This window comes from Arvicola amphibius, chromosome 2, assembly GCF_903992535.2.
Source record: "Arvicola amphibius chromosome 2, mArvAmp1.2, whole genome shotgun sequence".
In the NCBI taxonomy this organism is placed as follows: Eukaryota; Metazoa; Chordata; class Mammalia; order Rodentia; family Cricetidae; genus Arvicola; species Arvicola amphibius.
This window is the reverse complement of record NC_052048.2, coordinates 134,126,763-134,151,582: the sequence shown is the minus strand read 5'-3', so window position 1 is coordinate 134,151,582 and position 24,820 is coordinate 134,126,763. Positions and strand designations below refer to the sequence as shown.

The 24,820-nt window shown below is 42.4% G+C and overlaps 1 protein-coding gene across 1 annotated transcript; it reads left to right on the top strand.

Annotated features, from left to right (window-relative positions):
* The first annotated feature begins 233 nt into the window (after positions 1–233).
* Positions 234–24,466, top strand: Ppm1k (protein phosphatase, Mg2+/Mn2+ dependent 1K). Its single transcript, XM_038318556.2, has 7 exons — positions 234–437; positions 7,956–8,469; positions 10,218–10,318; positions 16,589–16,754; positions 17,249–17,393; positions 18,444–18,578; positions 19,863–24,466. The coding sequence occupies exons 2-7, from the start codon at positions 8,030–8,032 to the stop codon at positions 19,992–19,994; spliced, it is 1,119 nt and encodes a 372-aa protein (XP_038174484.1). The 5' UTR covers positions 234–437; positions 7,956–8,029; the 3' UTR covers positions 19,995–24,466.
* Positions 24,467–24,820: the final 354 nt, after the last annotated feature.

The following is a 24,820-nucleotide window of genomic DNA, read 5'->3' as shown; positions in this document are numbered from 1 at the left end:
GCCTAAGCAACCAACACTCCCGGGCACCTCTGATCCAAGCCACCTCGGGAGGGCGGGGCGCCATATCGAGCAGCTAACTGGTCCAATTTGCCGTCGCTCTGCTACACTCAGTTGGCAATCAGAGAGGTCAAATTACCCGTGCAGGAGGCTCGATCCCATCTAGATCTATGATTGGCTGAGATTGAGAGCAGGGACCGAGGCTTGCAGAGCATCAGCTGGTCGGAGTTGTTGTCAATCATCAGGAGCAGACTCCTCCCGGTCTCCATTTGGCCAGCGGCTGAAAAAATTTTCGAGCCTTTCCACAGAGGAGATTGTGGCTTCCCTAATTGCTAGCTCTGGAGATTCGCATCAACAAGAGAAGTCAGCCTTATTTATAATCCAAGAAAGCCTTCTCTTTCCTTCATTAGCTAATTAAGAAATTTACAGACCATCACGAGGTAAGCGCTTGAATAGTTCAATTTCGCTCATTCCCCTAGGTTGTTGACGAGAATCTATTGGCGGTCCTCGGAATGGAGCGTTCCTCAGAAATATGGGATGGGTTCCCGCAGCTTCCTCGGCCTCGCTTTGAGGCCGAGCCCCATGCGCATCACCCCGGGCTCTGTGTGTCGGGTGGAGTGCAGCTGTTCCCGCCGAGGCTCACGGAGGCTGCACCCGGGCATCCGGCTCTTCCGTTGCTGCAATAGGCCTTGAACTTGACCTCAGTCGGGAAGTGAGCGCGGTAGGAGCTGGGCTAGTAGGGTGGGCAGAGTCGGAGGGAGGGGCAGAGAAAGTGGGGAAAACCGAAGCCGCCCCAGATTCCCTGCAGCGAGGCCCCCCCAGATGCCTTCCAGCCCGAGGGAGCAGGCGTGGCCACTGCGGGACCTGTTTCCCGGACTGAAGACCCGGGGGTGCCCGGAAATCTGCTGGCCTGCGCTGCCCGGAGTCCTGCGGCGTCCCGATTCGGCCAAGGTCAGAAAACCAACTCAGGACCCTGTCCCGCGGGGTTTGTAGGGAGATGGGTGTAGAGAAGGATTGCGGAGCTCTGGTGGCTCGGATCTGAGGGCTTGTGTTTTACTTTGCTGGGAAAGCACCGTATCTTAAGGCCAAGTAGCTCCTGGTGCCTGTTTCTGTAGATGAGCGCATTCACCCGGAGGAGACAAAGATGAGGCTGTGGGTAGAAGCAGCTAGACCATTTCGAGTCTCCAAAGCGCCGCTGGTGTTTTGTGGTAGGAGTTGGAGAAATAGTAACAGCAAAAGCCCCCAGCCTCACCTACACGTGCCCCAGGTGGGAAAAGCAGATGTGCCCTCTGTGGAACCTGGAGCCCAGGGAAAAAGCAGTGGGGGCCGCCCGAGATCTGCAGGGCTGCTTGGAAGGGACGGTGTTGCCCTTCTAGATAGTGTGTTATACCTTGTAGAAATTGGAAACCAGATCACCACAGTATGACAAACGCCATTGAATACGAAAGCTTCGGATAATGAGTTCTTGTTAATAACTGTTTTCCTTGCAATCTGAGTCTCCTTTTCCTTGACAACGTCAGCACCCCTTTCACAGAATTGAGTAGTAAGTACTTTTCATTTCTAGTCTCAGTTCGCACGTCTAAACAGACGCCTGGAGCACACTGCGGGGGGGAGGGGGGAGGGAGGGAGTGTTGTTTTCTTTGCTCCTGTAAGCGAATACATTTTCTTTCCTCCTAAAAGGAGGTAAGGACATTGAGTGCAGATTTGCTAAAATACATTTCAGAGACTTTTCAGATGATTTTAGTTTTTTATTGGGGTGCAGTGGGTTTTCGTTGGTGATGATGGTAAAGGCATTTGGAGTTTAAGGATATTAAAAATCGGCTGGTGATGCCCTTGGACTTGGCCGGTGAAGTTGCCTGGTGCCGAGCCTGATGCTTGAGTTCTGCCACTAGGATCTACCGATAGCAACAGAAGGTGCACCTCCAAGGCGTCCTCTGACCTTTGCCGGCTTGCACTGGCACACACAATAAACAAATAAACAAATAAAATTAAAAAATATTAAAAATTGCCTTGTGTTATGATAAGTTAGCACAGTGCAACTATGCAGTTAGTTACCGCCCAGGGTTCCTGGAGAGAGGAAAATCCAAGCCATATCAGTAATGCTGCTTGCCAGAACTCCCGATTCTGCCAGGGCTTGCTTAAAGTGGTAGCAGTAAATTTCCCTTTTGAACTGTTTTGGGCATTCATCAGCAGTTGAACTCAAATTCCCCGTGCCAAAACTTGCTATAGAGACAGTGCCTCCTTCTTCCAGAAATAAAATGGAACAGCTCTGGGAGTTAAACTGCTGGGCAAGCACCACACGGGAGAAATATGAAGAGTAAAATCGGTGCATCGTCTTGCAGCTGTGCATGTGGGCGCTAAAATTCAAAGGTTGACGAGGCAGATGCATTTTTCAATCCTGGTGTTTTTGTTGTTGGGACAGGATCTCAAGTAGCCCAGGCTGGCCTTTAACTCCTGGTCTTCTTGCCTCCACACCCTAAGTGGTGAGATTCTAGGGGGTAGACCACCCCACAAAGCTCCCTTCCTGATGCCTTTGGCCTGGGATTGCTGCTCCGTAGAAGTGAGTTTCGCCAGTGCTGTCTTGAAGCGACTGTGCCAAGGACATCACGCAGCTTCTTTAGCCTCTTGGCTGAGATTCCTGCTAGGTGGACTTACTTACATGGGGACACCTTCGTTCTAACATTGACTTCTTTCTTTCCTTTCTGGTCACTTTTAAGTATCAGGTAGAGGAAGAAGGGAGACTGGTTTAGTCACAGGACTCATTGTGGAAATGGTGGAAAGGCATGTTTTCAGATGCTTATAGTAGCTAGAATACATAAGGTATTTTTAATTGTGTGTATGCACATATATAATTTTAAAGACCAGTGTTGACTAAATTGTGATACTCCATTTGTGTTTTGATTGGGAAATAAAGAATTTGAAATAGTTCAGGCAAGCATTCTTTTTCCCCTTTTATGTAAAATTACCAATATATTTGAGATTGTTATGTTGTATATCTAGAATTCCAAACATATTATTTATCTTTATTTTCTTCCTTACCATAGTTCAAAGTTACTTTATTGTTAGTAGACTATGTCATATGCGTCTGTGTATATGCTCTGCGTTCCTTTTACTTTTCTGGGACATTTTTGTGTAGTAAAAACAGTAAAAGGGTGATTTCACTTTGAAAGATTAAATATAATTGTTTAAGTAGCTTACTAACATTGGTTAGCTTAGATTTCTAATCCGCAGATTTATGGAACTCTCCCTGATTAGTAACAACTTGCTAAGTAACTGCTTTTTAGTGGACAACTGATAGATAAGCTTATCCCAGCTCACTGCTGCTGGCTGGTCTGACAAAGCCAATGCTTGGGCGTTTGTCAGGCTGTTTTCCATTCTGTTTAAGGGCATGGCTTTTTGTTTTGTTTTGCTTTGCTTATTGCTGTTTTTTTTTTTTAAGTGTTTGCTGTCTTTCATGCTTCTGTTCCACCCCTCTCGTCTGCTGTTCAGTTCATGGTCATTTCTGCACCTGTTCCAAGATCTCTGGGTCTGATGGGTTTTTTTGGTTTTTTTGTTTTGTTTTGTTTTGTTTTTGTTTTTTCCAAACTTGAAACAGGGGATGACTTTCTTTATGTACAGAGATTTGTTTGGTTTGGGGTGAGGGTGTTTGCTTTTCTCTTGCTGTTTTTATCTTTGTTTGGGGGCTGGTTAGATTCTGAATTGAGGGTCTTATGCAAGCTAAGACCTGGCTCCACTATTAAGCTAGACTTCTGGGTTGTGTGGGGTTTAATTGAGAGTTGTGTAGCTTAGAAACACAGGTTGTCTTTGAATAGTTTTCTTGAGGCTCTAAAAGGGATCTGTGTGGTTTAGTTTTGGTGTGGTTGGCAAAGGAGATGGAACCACTTAAATCTGTTTGTCTAGGTAGTGCTGACCTAGTTCTGGAGCTGCCCACACTGAATCTCAGCCAGCAGAATGTTCTCCAGCAAGTGTTTCTCTATAACTGCTCTGCTAACTTTCCGAAGTGACAGTGTTGATAATATGAGGGAAGGTCAAATTGATGATAACTGTTAGTTTATATAGGCTCAAAGGAACTGTCCACTTGTACTTTAATTTTATCATTCAGTAATATATCTTGTGAGCATTTCTTCTCTGATGAGAAAGCAGTTGTGTTTATCATTTGGTTTTTTGAGGGTTAGAGAGAAGCGTAAAAGGAGGGCCAGAGAATATTCTAGAACTGTCTTAAAGCTTCAGTCATTTGTCTGCTGTCCTGTTACTTTAAGGTGGGTGTATGCCTGCTAAGTAAGTGTGCATGAGCTAAAGTCACCTAAACAAACTAATTTTTTTTATTTTTCACACATATTGCTTCATCTGTTAGAAGTAATAATTACTGCTGTGCCAATCACATCCATCAGTGATTAGAACTTCCAATAATGCCACATTATATTAGTTTGAAATTTCTCTTTGCTGTCACCTATAACTCACACATTTTTATTGAAACCTGTGACTCTGGAAATAGTATAAAAAATTTGTTTTGGGCCAGTGAGATGGGTCAGGGGGTAAAGGTGCTTGCTGCCAAGACTGGTGTTCTGTCCCTGGAGGCTACACGGCGGAAGGGGAGAGCCAGCTCCCTTCAAGTATTTCTCTGACCTCCTCGTATGCACCAAGGAACTTGTACTCCATGCCCGTGTATAAGTAGATAAACCAATAGGTGTGAAAAACGAATAAAAACAGAATAAGTTTGTTTGGGTGACTTTAGTTCAGGTTGCTCTGGGTCTTGAAGGACGTGCTGCTGGCAGGCGCTCTGATGAAGACTCTGTGGCGGGTGGCACCTTAACATCAGAAGGACTTGTACGAGGGGACAAGTACACTGCTGCGCAGGGAGCCAGAGCGCAGAGACAGGGGCCGACTGGGCCTTCCAAGTACGTTGTTCTATTGGGAGCTAATGGGCCGCTGAAGTATGACTTGAAATTTTTATGAGTCCAGCGTGGGGTTGAAGGTCCATAAGCACCCTGGAGAATCGCTAGTGTGAATCTCCATTCAAAGGCTGAAGAAGCTGGGGTCTGGTGTTCACTGGATCAGGAGGAAAAACATCCCCTTAAGAAGAGGTCCTAGCTTATTAGAAGATGTCACCCATACTTAGGATGAGTCTTTTGCCCTCCATTTGCTGACCGAGCACTAACTCGTTTCTCATGGTCTCTGAAAACATCCTCACAGATACACCCAGAATGTGTGCTGCCAGTTTTCTGTATATCTCAAAATTTGGTCAAAATATAATACTTGTTTTTTTAAAAAAAAATACATACAGTGTATTTTGATCATACTCAACCCCCTCCTCCACACACACACTATTCTCAACTTTTCTAAAATCTACTTCCCAGCCCCTACTTTTGCCTTCATGCCATTTTCCCCCTTGACCATTGTTTCCAGTTTATATCATCATCAACTCACGGATGTGGGCCTTCCTGAGCATAGTCAACAGACCAGCTGCTACACCTGTAAAGAAAACTGCCTTGGGCTGGAGAGATGGCTCAGCGGTTAAGAGCATTGCCTGCTCTTCCAAGGGTCCTGAGTTCAATTCCAGCAACCACATGGTGGCTCACAACCATCTGTAATGAGGTCTGGTGCCCTCTTCTGGCCTGCGGTCATACACACAGACAGAATAATGTATACATAATAAAAAATAAATATTTTTTAAAAAGTTTTTTTTTTTTTAAAGGAAAACTGCCTCTCCTTCTCCCAGAATCCACCAGCTGTCCATAGCACCTCAGGGATGGGTTGGGAGTACCCATCAGCCCTTCCATCCTAGAATGGTGACTGGTTTGGTCTTGTGCAAGCAACCCCAGCTGCTGTGAGTTCAAGAGTGCAGCAATGGTGTCAAGTTTAGAAGACACTGTTTCCCACCACTCCTCCCCAGCGGCTGGCTCTTAGACTCTTTCTGCTCCATCTTCTTGGATGGTCCTTGAGGGGAGAGGTGTAGTATCATGTCCCACTGTTGTCTGAGTGTTCCTTTGATCGGTTGTGAGTGTCTGCATCAGTCACTGTCCACACACAAAGCAACGTCAATGAGGTCTGGGAGCGGCACTCATCTCTGGGTAGGGAGATAGGACTTTACAAGGCAGTCTCTGCGGACAGAGTGTGTGGTGGGTGGATTCAGCAATGGGATCTTACCCGTATAGTTCCATTGGGCAACCAAGAGCAATCACAGCAGCCTGGTACACCCCTGACAGACAGCCGGGGGCGGGAGGGGGTATCCTACACCCAGCCACAAACTTTTATTTGGCTACATATGGGTTCCAGAAGCAGCAGCATCTCCTGTGTACAATTTCTCTCTCCCTCTTCCCTGACCCCAAGAGGATATTATATGTATATGTATTAGGCAGTTTCTATGACTTTTTTGAACATCCTTAGTGTTAGATATCCCTCTCCCTACCCCCTCCTCCCACCTAGCTCCCATCCTCATCAGGATTTCTAAGGGAGTTCTTTTGTATTGCATCTTTCTTCAACTGTTTTACCTGCTGACCAGGATAATGGCCCTTCCCACCCTTAGCTAAAGTGAATTCACAAAAATTCACCTGAAAGTTATTGTTTAAAGTTTGTAGTGTGGGCTGGAGAGATGGCTCAAGGTTAAGAGCATTGGCTACTATTCCAGAGGTCCTGAGTTCAATTCTCAGCAACCACATGGTGGCTCACAACCATCTGTAATAAGATCTATGCCCTCTTCTGGCCTGCAGGCATATATGCAGACAAAACACTGCATACATAGTAAATACATTTAAAAATAAATAAAATGTGTGGTGCATTTCTGCATATATGAACCCCAACTGGCTTTTTTTGTGAATGTTGATGCATTTTGGAGAGATTAATTGATACCATCATATCCACAGACCCTGAACAGATAGATCTTTTTAACTCGTTTTTTATTGTGAAATAAACTTCAACTGTTTGAAACAGTGTTCCACTATGTCTCCTAGACTGATCTGAACTGAATGGAAATGATCCTTTTTACTTCATTGTCCTCAGTAGCTAGCACTGCAGACACAATCCTGGTTTGTGTGGTTGAGAATAATACAATACCTTTGTCCAGCATGGAGTGGGAAGGGGTGCATCAGTCTCCCACTGAGGAACTCTGGACAACAGATGGCCTCTGGGAGAGGAAGAGTCAGGTTAAGAGACTGGCTCCCGGTAGGTCAGTTGTGCCCCTACCCAGTGGACCCACACCCAGGAGTACTTGGGTGACTCAAATTGGAGTTGATGGTTTATGTTTATAAAAGAGGACACCAAGTATGGGGCTGGGAAGTAGGGTGGACCTTGGAGGCATTGGTAGGAAGAGTTAGGTTAATATGACAAAAATATGAAATTCTTAAAGAATAAATAAAAATATTTAAAGTAAAAAGGAAACCCTGATCCCAAATTGTGTCTTTGTTAAACTTGGCTACTCTTTGAGTATAGAATTATTATAAATATTCTAGCAACCAGCTGTTTTTCCTATTTCCGCCCTTAGGAGAGGCAGTTGTTCTTGTTGACATTTACAGCATCTTGTCTTCAGAGCAACTGAGTTTGCGAGGAAAGGATCTCTACTTCCAGAGTGTGGCCTGATGACCAGCATTTGTGTGGTCACGGCTGAGTAGCATGTACCGTGTGACCTTGCTTCATGCCAACTGAATCAACATGTTCATTTTGGCAAGGCCCCAAAGTGATAGCAGGTTAAATTGGAGATACATGTGTTGTTTGTATATGCATATTATCAAATGTTATAGAATTCAAACACCATGAAGGGGGTAGGCAAATTATTTGATTCAGCATTCTCAAGAATGGAATGTAGAGTCCATACACACACATGCAGGCAGACAACATGCCTGCCTGAACGCGCGCGCACACAATTCAGACTCTATGGCTTTTGTTTCTGGCATCTGATGATGTATTAGCAGCGTTTTGGATTATTGACTATGACCTTGTCTTTGCCCCCCCCCCACCCCTAGGTGCATCAATTTTCTTCAAGGAATTCTGCTATTGCTCTGTCTTTCCCTGTGACTGAGGCCTTTGGCTTTACAGTATGCTGTCGGCGGCCTTAATTACTTTGGCCAGAAGTGGCGGGAACCAGGTGAAGAAGAGAGTGTTGCTAAGCTCCGTCTTCCTGCAGGACAACAGGCAGGTGACTCCTGCCTGCTACAGCTCCACCACCGAGCCCAGGTGTTCTCGATTTGACCCCGATGGAAGCGGGCAGCCAGCCACTTGGGACAATTTTGGGATCTGGGATAACCGCATCGATGAGCCAATTCTGCTGCCACCTAGTATCAAGTATGGCAAGCCAATCCCCAAAATTAGCCTGGAGAATGTGGGCTGTGCCTCCCTCATTGGCAAACGGAAAGAAAACGAAGATCGGTTTGGGTTCGCACAGCTGACAGAGGAGGTGCTGTACTTTGCAGTATACGACGGGCACGGGGGACCGGCAGCTGCTGACTTCTGTCACACGCACATGGAGAAATGTGTGATGTATGTATGACGACCTTGGTTTTGCAGTTGCTCTGGGCTGTTGAAATAGTCTCCCTGTGGCTGAGATAGCCAGTGCAGGCCGAATTCCTCGAGTGCTCACGTGCCACTGCATCAGTGTGTGCAGTAGTCAGCGTGGCGGTATACCTGTTCGCCGTTTGAGAAACGCGGTTGAGAATCTGCGCCTCTAGATTACCATTTCCAGTAAATTATAAAGTACAAAGATAACTTGTGAGAAATTTTACTCATGTGTGTGCTCACTTGTGTTTGTGGTAATTTGTGTGTGTGCATGCGTATGTGTGCACTCATCTGTGTGTGGAGGCCAGAGGTTGACATCAGAGTCTTTCTATATCGTTCCCTAATGTACATTTTGAGATTGAGTCTCTTGCTGAGCCTGGAGTTCACACTTTTTTAGCTAGACTGGCTGGCCCATGAGCCCCTAAGCTTCTATGTAAAGCCGCGTGTTGTCTTTAGATGGGAGGTAGGGATTTGAACTCAGGTCTTCATGTTTCTACAGCAAACACTTTACCCATGGAGCTATACCTCTGTGTTCCTGAAGAAGTATTTACTCTTGTTGGCACAGAGAAGTTTACTTGTTGTCTTAGTTACTTTTCTGTGAAGACACATGGTGACCAAGCAACTTATAAAAGAAAGTTTATTGGGGACTTGCTTACCGTTTCAGGAAGTTAGAGTCCTTGACCATGATGGCAGGCAGCATGGCAACAGCCAGCAATAGCTGAGAGATGATATCCTTATCTACAAATGAGGGGGAGTGGAGAGAGAGAGAAAGAGAGAGAGAGAGAGAGAGAGAGAGAGAGAGAGAGAGAGAGAGAGAGAGAGAGAGCTGGCTAACTTGGAATGGTGTGGGTTTTTGAAACCTCCTAATCCTTTCCAAAAATAAAAATAAAAACAGTTCCACCAACTGGGGACCAAGCAGTCAAATACATGAGCCTGTGGGAGCCATTCTCACCCAAAACGCTCATTATGGTTTTGAGACTCACACCGCTTCTAGAATTAAAGAGAGGAGACAGCGTGGCAGTTATGGCCACGGGCTACTGTTTTACCTTCCAATGTGTAGTTAGAAGTAGTTTGTCAGTTGAGTTTTGCATGATTTGCCTCATTCTACAAACTCAGTGATTTAAGTTAATCAGGGTTGCACTACTAAGAATTCTTTAAGAACAGGAAAGGACTTGGGGATCGTGAGATGGCTCAGAAGGTAAAGACCTGAAGCTCTTTTTTTTTTCCAATTGAGACAAAGACCCAACCACTTAAACTATATCTTCAGACAGCCTTGTTTGTTCTTCCGAGGTAGAGTGCCACATCTCAGGCTGGGCTAGAACTGATTATTAAAAACAAGGATGACTTTAAACTCCTGACCGACCTCACCGCCTAAGTCTTAGTATTGCAGGCGACCACCAGCACCACTTTCCCCAACTTAGATTCTCATGCCTTTGCCTTTAAGAAGCTTCGGGTTTGATGTAGCTCAGTTAGTCCTACCTAACAGGGAGCTCTGAGTTGCCTCTCCAGCACCGCATACCCGGAGCATGATGGCATGAACCCCAGCCCAACAGTGACACACTTCACGATACATAGTACATTCAGAGATCAGTATATGGTCCTCAGTTCTTGAGTCCTCAGCCAAAGCATCTGAGAGGAAAGCGTGAGGCCTGTTGTGTGGAGTGGCTGCTGCAGCACTGCCTGAGAAGAGAAACCACTGCAGAGTGATCGCAGCTTTCTTTCCTCCCCCAAAGGGATCTGCTTCCTCGGGAGAAAGACTTGGAAACGGTCCTGACCATGGCCTTTCTAGAAATTGATAAAGCCTTTTCCAGCTACGCCCACCTGTCTGCTGATGGTAAGCCAGTCAGGGGCATGCCTCAGAGCCTTAAGGATTGGTGGGGAAAGGGGAAACCGAAGGGGAAGGTCTTCAGTGGTGGGAATGTTGTTGCATGTTTGCTTGTGGGGAGATTTTACAGAAATAATTTTATACATAGAATCCTTTTAAATGCTGTTTAGAATCTGAATTGATGTCAGGGTCCCACTTTTATGTTCGATAATGACCTTTCAGAAGGGGAAGCTCCAAAATGGTTGTTACTGAATTTTAATTTTAAAAAGATTTTAAAATGTTTCAGTCTATTTGATGAATAGTTTTATGGACAAGATGTCCATACTAAGAGGCTCTCATCCCCCTGCCAGACCACTAGTTCAAACACTACAGGATAATCCCATCTGCAAGGTTGATAATTGTTCAGCATTTGCTTTAGGGGATCAGAGAGAGGGATTCATGGGTAAAGGTGCCTGCCACCAAGCTTCATCACCTGAGAGTTCTAGCCCCAAGACCCCATGGGGAAAGGAAATAAGCAATTTCCGTATGTTCGCTTCTGACCTTCACACATGTGCTGCGGCATGCCTGTGTACACTTAAAAACAAACACATACATGCACACACAAAATAAATGAATATGTATTTTTAAAAAGAAGAATATTAGTAATAAATCCTAAGTCTGACAGAAAATGACTGATTGGCACCCATTTGTATAGTCAGAAGGGAGATAGTTGTCTTCTCTTTCTCCATCTTCCAGATTTCCTATGGTAACTAGTGATATTTTTGGTTTTGTTAAGTATAAGGACATGACAAATGTATTTTAAAAAAAAATCTCATGTACTGTGTTAAGTTTTTAAAGTAAATTTTTTTTTTGTTTTGACTAAGTTTATCAAAATAATTTCAGGAAAGTATATCCAATATTTTCTAGTTAGCTCACCAAAAGTGCATTGACAACAAAGTTAATTTTGCAAACGTCTGCAGCAGCCATGTAATATGTGCTCCTGGCTGACTGGCTACAGCGTGTGGGGGGGTGTTGCTCTTAGTTCTCTTTCCTTTTAACAAGCAAAGCGCCCCCAGGAATGCCATTTTCAGCCAGGCGGAGATTCTCCCCATTTCACACACAAGGAGCTCCAACTCAAAGAGAAGAAATGGTTAGTGGAGATTAGGGCCTTGCTCATTAGCATATTTAATAGCAAGAGAGGGGAAAGAGTGGCCCCAGGATAGCTGAGTGTACCATTTAAATATCAGCCTCCCCACCCCATCCCTGTTGAACATGCCAGGCCAGCAGGCTCTGCCCCTGAGCTGCTTCTCCAGCCCCTGCCTGTTACTGTGAGACGCTTACCATCACACTCCCCAGTACACTTGATGGCCCATTCTTTCTCTATTTGTCTGCACATGTAGTTTTCACTTGGTGAGTTATTTGAAATCATTTTGTCTTCTACCTTTTGCACCCAAAGTTATCTCCCCTTCCTTTAGTGGGGACTTGACAGAGGGTGCAGTTTCTGCTTAAGATTTAGCTTTTGTTCTCCTAAAGAGTAAAACACATAAAGAGGAAGTGAAACAGTTTCTCATGGTTTTACTTTTTGGAGGGGTGGGGACAGAGTCTCATTAAGCTTCCCAAGCTGGTTTGGAGCTGGCTGTGTAGACCAGGCTGGCCTCAAACTCACAGAGAAAGGTATGCACCACCACGCCCAGCATTTTTAGAATAGTCGGTTTGGTGTGGATTTACCCATTACTAGGGTGGCTGTGTACTTGGCTGCTTCATCACAGCGTTTAAGGGATGCAGTGTCAGTACTGTGCTCCAGCTGTTCTACAAACAGCTGTATTTACTGCCCATGACTCATAGAACACAATGTCCCAGAGCATTGGCATATGGCCAACACTAAAATTCATTAACCCTTCATGAGTGCAATCAAGCTTTTTAAAAATGATATAATCAATGCTGGTGATTAAAACCATCAATATTAGACTTGGTGTCAAATTTAAAAACAGTTTCTCTTAGTAATTATAATTCAGGAGATGGAATTTATAACGTTTAACTTGTTTGTCTATTTTTAATAATCATAATTCAGGAGATTTTGAATTTGACTTGTACATCTTCTAGAGACTTTTTAGATGACTCACACAATCCAGTTGTTAAATAATATCATTTATTTCTAATAACCAAAGTAAGATATATTTTGCTACTTTAGTTGCTCTTTCATCCTTTGGGATAATCTTAGAACTTCATAAAGATGTCTTAAAATTTATTATTCTTTTTAATGAAGAACTGATTAAAAGGGAACAAAATAGGATGGTACCCAGTGCGCTGGTTAGAAAGTGTTTAGAAAGTGTTCTGTGTACTATTGTGCATATCAGATGCTTCTTAAAAACCAGAGTTTGAGAACTATTTTAAAGATATATTTGTAAATATCTTTCAGATGGCAAAATAAAGTTACTAAAGACAGAATACTATGTGCTAGTCTTTCAGGATCAGATGAAATGAAAATTAGATTTGTCTCACATAAGGTTTCAAAGTTATCCAAATTTAATTTTTAAAATTGAAATATTGAGTTGAAATACTATTTTAGTGTTTTTTTAAAAGTATTTTTAAAGGTAGATAGTACTCTTTTTGGTATGTGTGTGTTGAGCCAGAGCTAGCTGGCAAACATTCTCTATGACCATGGTTACCCTTGCTGTCTTTTCTCATTTCTTTGTATCTCCTCTACTTTCACGTCCCCTGAGCCCTTGCTGTGAGACAAGAGAGTGGGGATTATTTTTTAGCAGACCTCATACACTCTAGACAAGTATTCCACCACTAAACTAGCCTTCCAACCTTTTAGCATCACCTTCAAAATTTTAAATTCGATTTATGTCAGTCTTTTTTACATTTAGTGAAACCAAGTAATGAGTTAAAATACCCTCTCACTTCATTTTTTTAACAAATAACCATTTAAAACAAAACAAGTTAGACAAAAAAAGTTATACATGTCAAGATCACCAATTTTAAATAAATTTTGCAGCAATATTAGTTTATATGATTATTATTTACATAGCTTAATAATCACTGGGGGTGGCATTAGACTTTACTCTTTTTGTTGCTGTTCCAAATTGTGGTCATTTTCCTTCTCTTCTATCGTCCTGCACCACTGTGGAAAGAGATAGAGAGCAGCAGAAACACCTGCTTTAGATTGCATCAAGTTACAAATATAAAAAATCTTATCGTTCAAGAGCCACACTGGCCTTCATATAAACATTGAATTTAAGTCCTCCAACTGGAAACAGTTCTTCTTAATGTACTTAATTCTTACATTTTATGCTATGAACAAATGGCTTGTGAACACAGAACTGTTTCTGGCATAGGGGGTGTTTTGATTGCCTCTCCGTGTAAACTGAAGCCCTGTCACCTGGTGTAAACTATAGTTTACATACACCTTCTATGTACTGATATATCGAATATAAATTATTTTGTTTAGAGGACAGTTCTAATATTGCTGTGACCCAAATTTACACTGCATTGTTTTCTGGCCCAATAAAAAGATTGAATTTGCTATCTTCAAGATTGAGTGTGTGTGCAGGCGTGCACTCAATCGTGCGCGTGCAACACACATATGCAGAGCGTGTCTGTGTCACCACAGGTGTTTTGGTACAGATGCATACGTGCGTACTTTTTTTCTATCTTAGAGTTTCAACACTATGAGAAATGTTAGTCTGATGGGAAAAATAGACACTATCAACTTGAAGCTGCTGAGTTTTGAAATCATTGATGTAGCATCTCCTGGTATAGTATGTGATTTGCGAGGGAAATGTCCCCTACTGGAAATCCTCTTCCTTATTTTGCAGCTCCCTCTCTGCTCTCCTTTGTGTTACAGGTTTGTTGTATTTGAGCGTAATTTCTGGGTGAAATTCCCCTTTGCCTCTGTGCATGTTGTTTGTGGCAGAGAGCTGTGCCTCCTCAGCAACTCTAGACCTGGAGCCTGTGGACTATCTGCTGGGCTTCAGCGGAAAGAGAGATCTGCTTAATTTTGTCTCCGGTGAAAAGAGTCTCGCAGTTCCTAACCTAAGCTACTGGGACGTTCCCATTTCCTCCTTGTCCCGCTAGTGAGACGATGTACGGTATAAAGTATCCAGTGAGTGTTAAGACTTCCTGAACAATGTCTTAGTTTTCTAGTTTTGTTGTTAGGGCAGACAATGACGATTGTTTCCTCTGTGTTAACTGTTAAATGGAAATAAGTGCTGATTCGCTAATTTATATTCTTAGATGCATATCAAGCCAGAATCAACGGTTAGTTTTGAAACCTTCCCCATATATCCTGAGATTTTGAAACTGGGAAGGTGAGTTGATAAAAGCCCAAGGTCTTTTAAATTCAGAGGGGAGAGAGCTGGGAACTACAGCCCAAACTGAAATTTCATTTATACATGCTTCAATGAAAGATCACGTTATGAAAAGCTGTTGATGAGAGCTAACGTGAAGAGTTCAGAATTCCCTGGGCTGGTAGCATCTAATGCATGCCTGACTTCTCCTCCCTGCCTTGTAAAACCATTTGAAAGTAGATCATATAATTGACTGAACTATTGTTGTATAGACTTTTGACTAATATCAGGTTGGAAGTTGTAACGCTTGTAAGATAAGCATCACCGGTCCTTATGTTAAAGCATTTCTGTCGTGTGCTGACATATATCTCAACATTGCTGTGATATGATAGCATTGCTTTGATCTAATGGTTCCAAAATCAAGAGATAAATGGGAAGATAGTGCAATTGTCAATGCCGTTTCTCAGTAAACTTAGCATGACTACAAAAGACTGAGTAGACTTTATCCATGGCTTTTCCATTTACTTTCCTGATTAAAGCAGGCATTTTAATATAATGACTGGAAAACATATTCATCTCTTTCTAAAATGCAATATTTGGTGAAGCTTGAAAAGTTGTCTCTAAAAAACATCTTGGAAAGACTTGACTGTCATTTAAATCAATTATAGGTTTCTAAATCAGTTTATAGCATACAAGTCACCTTTGGATGGTCAGGAAGCTTTCTACAAATATTACGTAGAGCAACAATCAAGTGATTGGAGATAGAATTCTTACTGCAAAAAAAAAAAAAAAAACTAGTCCAATTAAACTTTTGACAATGCTTTATAGGATTAACAGTATCACTAGAGATAATTCCTGCTTTAAATGAGTTACTTCTCAACTTGCTCCACTTTGCTGTATTATCCTTCAGTTCATAGTTTCATAGTCGTTCCACTCTCCAGAAGGCTCGACGCACCTTAAACGATTCTACTACGAATGGTAAACAGCACAGAGCAGGTGATGTTAGAATAAATCAAAGGAAGACGCACAAAGGTGATTGGCTTGGGGAGAAAAAGAGCGGCAGCCTCAAGCCTAGTGACGTTGGGCTTCCCCTCGATGGCAGAGAAGATGCACATTGTTGACAAATTCCTGCCCAGGCAGGGCTGCAGGAGAAGCAGCTGGCTATGCTCATCTGCTTTAGGCTGCAGATTGTGTTATTGGATACTTTTGGAGCTAATCATGTTGAGTATGTCATGTTGATGAGGAACTGGAATGAACTTCATTCTTTACCATTCAGATCTAGAATCTAAGGTGTGTGTGGGGGGGTAACTTTTCTTCAGGCATACAGCCAACAAAGATCAAAACCAGAAATGGGTATGGTTCTTTAACTGTTACAGTGTGTACGTGTGTGTGTGTGTGTGTGTGTGTGTGTGTGTGTGTGTGTGTGTGTGTGTGTGTGTGAACATTTATAAACTATCATAGTTCTAGAAGGTAAAAATGCCCACTGTAGAACTTGAAGAGCGAATGGTCTGGACCTGGCATTTCTCTCCTCACCTACTAACTAGCACTACTTTGACTGGACAGGAGTAAGGAATGAAAGAGAATGATCCAAATCTCATGATTTTAGAAAGGTGGCCCACCAACTGGGCCCAGCAGATCTGCCATCTGCCATAGCAGCCAGACTAGTGGCATTTCCATGTTTTGTTGTGACACCTGCTGTGCACATGAAGGCATCATCATTGTGATGCTTTTTACACACAGACCGTTTGGAGACACTGATGCTTTGCTCACCAAGTTAGTTTGCCAACCTTTCTGTTTGCATGGAGCCTTGTAACTGAATTAAATAATTAATTGTTTCTCTGCATGCATGGTCTTCCTTGGTTTGTTTGCAGGGCATTTGCATAGCTCTTGTTAAATTGGAACGGTACGGGCCAGCCTTAGGTTACAATGCTTCTGTTTTATTCTTAGTAAAAACCCCATATCCGAGCACTCTGTCGCTAACTGATACTCTGTTTTGTAATATTTGTAGCAAGCCTCCTGACCTCTGGGACCACTGCCACAGTAGCCTTGTTGCGAGATGGTATTGAACTGGTTGTAGCCAGTGTTGGAGACAGCCGGGCTCTTTTGTGTAGAAAAGGAAAACCCATGAAGCTGACCACTGACCATACCCCAGAAAGAAAGGATGAGAAAGAAAGGTACTGCCGCCATGACCAGACATTTTATGGGGTGATAGCTGTAGTTGCCATAGAAATGGAATGTGGCATTCTCTATGCTGGCATAAAACCCCAGGGCCTCTTTGCAAGCGCTGCTGTGCATAGCCACTACCTCAGCCCAGATTTTGTTTGGGGTGGTTTGGGTTTGTCGAGACTGGATCTCACCATGCAGCCTAATCTGTTTTCTCCTTTCTCAGCCTCTCAAATGCTGGGTCTATCTGGGTGCGTATACCATATGTGGCCTAAGTTTTTCATTTTTATCTAATTTATTTATGGACTTAAAAGTTTTGGCATTTACCATGGGCTTACCTTAAAACTCGAAATCCTTCTCAGCCTTCCCGAATTCTTGGATTATGGGTATGGGCTGACATAGAAGGCTCCAGATTTCAATTTTTAAAGTTGGTATTTAAACCAGTGCTTTAATTTCCTATAATACTGTCATCATCATCATTATGATTAATTTTATCTTTTCCTAGGATCAAGAAATGTGGTGGGTTTGTGTCTTGGAATAGCTTGGGACAGCCCCATGTAAATGGCAGACTCGCAATGACAAGGAGTATTGGAGATTTGGATCTTAAAGTCAGTGGCGTAATTGCAGAGCCCGAGACAACGAGGATTAAGGTAAGAAGGAGTAAGAAACACTGGGTCATCCACGGGGAATGACCCAAGACTCGGCTCCAGCTGCTGGCTGTCCTGGAACATTTACCTGAAGGAGATGTGTTTTTTAAGGGGGACTAATGTGTGCAGAATAAACTTCCTAAGTAAGATGCTAGTTTCCAATATGAGGAGGGTAATGTCTTTGGCTTTTGTTTTCCCCTGGCAGAGAGGCTCTGTGGCCCATCCTTTTCCGAAGCCTGCCATACAGAGGCATTCTCAGCTCGGGAATCATTCTTGGCCTCCCTTCTCCACTCAGTTCAACACTCAGTGTAGCGCCTCTTTTACTCTAAACTGAGCCAAACATGATACAGGTCCACTGCTTGCTTCTCTACAACTCTTGAGTCAGCACAGTATAATGTAGGCTTTCACAAATGGTGGAGCATGAATGTTCAGAATTCAAGGAAGGATTTCTGGCCTTAAAAAAATGTCTTATTCCAGGTGGTGGTGGTGCACGCCTTTAATCCCTGCACTGGGGAGGTAGAAGCAGGCCCATCTTTTCAGTTTGAGGCCAGCCTGGTTTACAGAGCTAGTTCTAGGATAGCTAGAACTTAACTACACAGAGAAACCCTGTCTCAAAAAAAAAAAAAAAAAAAAAAAAAAAAAAAAACTCATTTTATGAAAACAAAATACTTATGTAGGATTTGCTTTGTGGCAACCTCTGTTCAAAAGAGATATAACTTTCTTCGCTTTAAAAGGAAGAGAAACAGACTGAGATAATAGCACAAGTTAAAGCATACAGAGGCTCACACCGTCGACTGATGGAAGGGTCGGCCAAATAATACAAGCCGCATTTAAATCCAGACTCTCAGCATTTGGCTGTCTGGCCTCTTTCTTGGTATTGCTAGGTAAAAGTTTGGTTTGTCCCAGGTGGTATTGATTATCAGTTACATTTTCGGTTTGCCCATGAACTCTGACCCACATGGCCATTCTGCAAAATAAATAAAGTTTCCACGCTACTGGATCACTGGAGGGCACAGCCTAGTTTTAATCACATCTGTTTGCTCCCGGTTGCAGCTCTACCATGCGGAGGACAGTTTCCTGGTCCTCACCACAGATGGGATTAACTTCATGGTGAATAGTCAAGAGATCTGTGACTTTGTCAACCAGTGCCATGATCCTAATGAAGCAGCCCACGCAGTGACTGAACAGGTGACGTAGCGGAGCTTCAGGTGGGAAATTCCCAGAGAGAAGAGGATGAGGGACAGCAGAGGCCTCTAGTGATTTAGCTTGAGTGTTACAGTGAATTTGAACACAGGGTGAGCACTCCCCTACTGAGCGAGGCACAAAGCCTTGAGAAAAACAGAGATCTTACTGTTTAGCTTTGCATCTTGTTGTTAGTGGAATCGACTTACAGAATGAGATTTTAATAATTCATATTTCAGGACTGGAGAGATGACCCAGGTTAAGAGCCCTGGATACTCTTCCAGAGGTCCTGAGTTAAATTCCCGGCAACCACATGGTGACTCACAACCATAATGAGATCTGGTGCCCTCTTCTTGTGTGTAGGCATACACAGAGGCAGAACACTTTATACATAATGAATAAATAAATCTTTTTAAAGATCATATTTCTTGGTTCTCCTCTTTGCCTGTTATTTTATCACCATTTTTAATGGTTACTTTAACAACTATACATTAAGTATAATGGTATATTTGATACATTTTAAACATGTTTTTCCCTTAGGATTTGTTTGTAAGCCTTTTACATTCCTTGAAGCTATTTATACCAGACATCTTTTAACTCAGGCTGTGAGATCTTTTGATCTGTCTGATGCTAACTGCAACCCTAAGCCCTTCTGAACGGTACTGGCTCACCGTCAGCACTCACTATTTGAAGTGGCTCCTAGAAGTGGTTCACAGTCCTGCTGCAGGCATTTTAGTTAACGCCCACGTAACCATCGTAGAAGGAATACTACAAACATTTTTGTACATACCCATTTCTGAGATTTTAGATTTTAAGTTAGTATACCAAGGGGTAGGTTTCTAGTATTGTTTTCAGACAAGCATGTTATATTTTGTTCTTTTTTTATTCCTCTCCAAAGCTCTTAATTTCTTCAACTAAATTCCTATAGGCAATTCTGTTGGTAAGAATTAGCACTTATTAAGGCTTTTGCATGATTGGCACCGTGCTAAGGGTTTTGGGTGTGTCCTATTTGGGAGCCACTCAACAGTGTTTCTCAGTTTAAAGCTGTTTCAGTTGCCAAGATTGCTATAGTAGAGGATAGGAAATAGTTGGATAATCTATTATTCACGTGCAGTCAATAGCCATAGTGGAACATAGATACAGGGTTGAGACAGTCGCAAGCTGTGTTAGATAATTGCATTTGTTAACTGTGTAGAACCAGTCAACTTTCTGGAGAAAGGAAGCTGTCTGTTTGCACAGAAGTCCAACGACTCCAGCTCTTCGCTTTTCTCTTTCTCCCGGCTCCTACAGGCACTACAGTATGGTACAGAAGACAACAGCACTGCAATCGTGGTGCCCTTTGGTGCCTGGGGAAAATACAAGAACTCTGAGATAAACTTCTCATTCAGCAGAAGCTTTGCCTCCAGCGGGCGATGGGCCTGATCACCAGCTTGGACTCAGGGTTCCTCTGCAGCAGGTGTCGGCGGGCATAGCAAGAAACTGGTAATACCCAGAAGGCCACCTGTTCCTTTGTGTCCCTGTGAACTGATAGACCCCAATACAGTGTAAGCTTACCAGCCGTGGACACAGTAGTATTTTCATAAATCCTCATCACTATGTGCAAGTGTACAAGCTCAGCATAAGCACCATGACAAAGCTGTGAAGCCATTGTGAGTCTCCGCACTGAGTGGGAAAAGGAAGTGGTTTGGTACACTCGATGAATGGTAAATCTTTATGCTTTGTTTTGTGATGCTAGAGAGTGAGTCTGGGGCTTTCAAATCTTTAAGATTACCAAGCAGATCTGGTTTCTTTTTAGTGAATTCGTTCTTTATTCAGTTGGACGGGTTTTTCTGAATTTTGACAGATAGTGAGTTATCTTCAACTGTTCCTCTTTTCTTTCTCTCTGTTTAAAACAGTTCTCACTAGTTGGCCTTGCACTCCTTGGCTCAAACAGTCTTCCTGCTTCAGTTCCCTGGGTACCTGGGACTCCAGGATGCTCCAACTTTCAAGTGTCTTTGTTTATTTCTTTGTTTTCATTTTTAATGTTTTAGAGACAAACAAGCATAGATTTACTAAAGAAAAGTACTCCCAGGAGATGCAGAAATTCTTAGGGAAGAATACCCACAAGTGTTATTTTTTGATAAATGTTCCAAGGAGTCAAAATGAAAAACTTTTCTGTTACTGTATCATGTACTCTGGACCATGTATTAGTAAACTTAACCCTTCAAACTTCTTCAGGCAAAAGACAGGACTGAAGTGTATCCAGATTTGTAAATAGCTCTCTTGTGTATTTGAACTCTTTTTACCCCCTTCCCCATCCATTCCTATTTTTCTGCAGTTAAAAATGTGCTATATAGCTCCAGCTGTTCCTTAATCTCCCAAGAAGAATGTACAGACTCCTTGATCAAAACATGTACAGGGAAACACGGACAGTGTTTCTGTTTGTTGATGGTGTATGTAAGTTTGTTGTTGTGTGTTTTGTAAACAGTATGTTTGTATCATTTTTTCCACACAAAGTAAGCAAGTTGAGTCATTTGTTAGTAAAGATAATGTTGCAATGACTCATACTGCTGTAGACATAGCTTGAAGTTTATGTCTCCATTTTCCTCATTTCTGAGATTTATGAAGAAGAATAAATCTTTTAGAAAGTATATTCAAACATGTCAATTTGCTAGGTAAATTGGGAATCTAAACCTACACTCCTTTTTACCTGCATATAATTTTGCTGTTCAACTGTGAATCCCTAAATGTGTATTTGTAATTAATCTATAGCTTATTTTCACAAACTGTGTAAATTTGGTATATGTGTGGTGTGTGTGTAAATATTTCGAAGTAATATAACATTAAAGGGAACAGACTTATGGAGCCTTTATGAGTTAGCTTTAAATTATTGATATATTTATCCCGAAGGACACTCAGCAGATTGAGTGGTTTTCTGTAGTAAACAATCAGTGGTTATCATTAGATAACCACTTGGATTAAAAATATATATGGGGGCCAGATGTGGTGGCCTACACCTATAATCTCAGGACTTGGGGGGAGGAGGTAAGAGAAGCAGGATGGTGACTTTGAGGTCACCCTGGGGCTGCATAGCAAGTTCCAGGGAAGCCTGAGCCACAGCTTGTCTCCCAAACCAAAATATCAGCAACAAATGGCTATAAGAGACATTGTATTGTGCATAACCGATGTGGATAACCAAAGAACAGAAGCAGCCATATTGTGTGCTAATTTGAATATAAAATTATGGGATATTAAAAGATTAGGTAATGTTAAGGGTGACATGGAATTTTGAGGCAGAAACAAGAGAAAAATAATGAAATATATATGCCTTCAAGTCTGGCGTGCTTTCTTCCTTTAATTTTTGTTTTAAATACCTAGTAGAAAGAAGATGTCCCAAAATAAATTTTTTCATCTTCTTGTTTTTGGGAAATGGAAGAAAATATATTTTCATTTTACCTGCCTACCCTATTTAGAACAGGCTCAAAAAAAGAATTTAAGGTCTTTTCATGAATGTTAGTCGGAAGGAGAAGAACATTTGCCAGGCATGTTAGCTTACATGTGCCATTCCAACATGTAGGAGACTGTGGCAGAGGAATCCTGAATTTGCTATGAGCTGCATAACAAGACCCCGGCTCAGGAAACAAACAAAACCCACAAGAAAGAGCAGAGTCTGTGTTCACTGTCTGAAATAAAGAGGTGCAGGGAGACTAGCAGAGCTGAGACGCTTTCTTGTTGAATCAGGTGTTGGGACAGAATTATGGAAACAACTTTTAAGACCACTGAGAACTTGTAAGCTAATGTGTGCATAAAAATGACAGCATTCTGGTGTGTAGTGTTCTGCTGGGTAGCGTTCTGTGTATCATTCTGCTGTGTAGCGTTCTGCTGGGTAGCGTTCTGCTGGGTAGCGTTCTGCTGGGTAGCGTTCTGCTGGGTAGCGTTCTGCTGGGTAGCATTCTGCTGGGTAGCATTCTGCTGTGTGGGCTCCATTTCTGCTCTGAGTTCTTTGCATTACTGCTGCTCCTTCCCCACCCCCCATACCCCCCCCCTTTTTTTTTTACTTTGAAACCAGGGTTTAGAGTAAACTGGTGGAATTCAGAGACCTGAGGGTCATTGAAAAATAGAGGTAAATTTAGATTTGACAAGGAGGGGTCTGTGGATAATGGCCTTGGGTGCACTTGACCCTGTTTCTTCTGGAAAAGATTTTTGGTGCTGGTGGTGAGGTTTGGTGTGTGTGTGTGTGTGTGTTTGTGTGTGTGTGTGTGTGTGTGTGTGTGTGTGTGTGTGTGTGTTTGTATCTATATGTATTTATTTTTGGAAAGACTTGTCTTAAACCCCTGAGTGCTGAGATTATAAGCATATGCTCCCAGGCCTACTTTTACCTGGAAGAAATTGAAAACCCTGATCCAATCATCCTTGATAAAGGATAGAAAGTGCTGGTCTCCATAGGGGCTGGGCTGTAGCCTTTCCTGCAGGCTTTCTTAACACATATTTGTTGAGGACAAACCTGAATAAACTACAAGTCAATAAGAAAAAAATACATGTGTCTGTATTTTCTAAGCCTCAATATTAAAATATGATTTAAAGAATATAATTATAATCCTAAGTACACGCATGCCTCTGTTCTTACAAGTGGTACAATAGTGGAAAGAAAGGGACTGGTCTTACATACTTTTTAGTATGAATTTTGCTGGGAGTTTGCCATGTGGGTCTAGGCTTGGAATAAATGATAAAATACAGAAAGTGTAATCGTTATATATCTGTGTGTGTGTGTGTGTGTGTGCCTTTCATTTACATGTGGTTTGTAAAAAAAATCTCTTTTGTGTTGTGCCACCCGTTATTTGGTGAAATGTTCTTTAAAGTATTGTGATATTTTACAATTATAAATATCTCATCAATTCAGAAGTAAATGTAGCCCTGTTCCCTGCCAGCTGTTCACTTGTCAGGATTCTTTGTGTCTCTTGACTGCTTCAAATCCAGGCATTTTTCCCCTTAGGGTTGAAAGATCCCTTGGGAGGGATCAGTTTTGTTTCTTTGTGCTGTATGATATGAACCTTCCCATATTACTACACTTCTAAATTTTTACTTTGAAGAAGTAGTAGCATATAATCTAAAATACAGAAATTATTTGAAGTTTGAAATTATTTAAAATTTAATTATTAATTGTTAAAGAATGGATATGAAATTAAGCTCGTGGTAATGGGAGAGTAAGAAGATGCTTCCGGGTGGGACCTGGGGTGTTCAAGTTTAGAATTAACAAGTGTAGCCAAGCATTGCGTTTTCCTTTACTGCCAGGGTTCCCCACACACCTGTGTCTATAAAACAGTGTCTTGAGAGTTGGGCTGTTACATTACGTTGAATTTCTTGGCTTTCATTCTGAGAATGGCTAAAGCAGGAATAACAAGTCCTGTTCTGCAAGGTAAATAAAGCAAAATGGTGACTTGCCTGCTGCATTTGACAGCTGGGAAAAGACCAGCTGGCTCTGTGGCAGCTCCCATTGGCTGCTGGGTGGTTGGAATGATCCATGGGGTCCCTAATTCTGAGCTGTGAGAACTTAGATGTGTCCCACAACCCACCACCAAGAACGACTGGGCTGACATTGGATTCTAGTGCAAAAGGCAGCACAGTGATGTGACCTAAATTAATTGAATTTCTGCTGCAGTTCTCTTGGGCATATTTGTTTTGTAATTTCCAAAGTTCTGCTTGGTACAGCCCCTTGTAGCGAGTCTGGCTATTCTTGTAAATGTCTGTGCTAGGGTAACTGTCTCAGTTGTGAAAACAGCCTAATAAAATGCACATATAAACTCTTCCGAAACCCCACTTCTGCTTATTTGGCATCCAGATTGTTCTATGTTTATCGTGTCTGATTTGAATGAAATAAAGGATTTAGTGTCAATAAAGACTTGGGGATTTCCTTACTAGCTGTCTTTGAGTTTCTGTTGCTGAGACCATGACCATGGCAACTCTTATCAAGAAGACGCTTAGTTGGGGCTGGTTTACCATTTCAGAGGTGCAGCGCATTATCATGATGGCGGGGAGCATGGAGGCGTGCAGGCAGACAGGGTGCTGGAGCTGAGAGTGCATCTCGTAGGCAACAGGAAATCAACTGCCACACTGAAGAAACCTGAGCAAAAGAGACCTCGAAGCCCACCCGCTCAGTGACGGTTCCTCCAACAAGGCTACCTCTCCTAATAGTGCCACTCCCTTTGTGGGCCATTTTCTTCCAAACCATCAGAGCAGCCATATTTTAGCTATTTGCCAATTAATGTCAA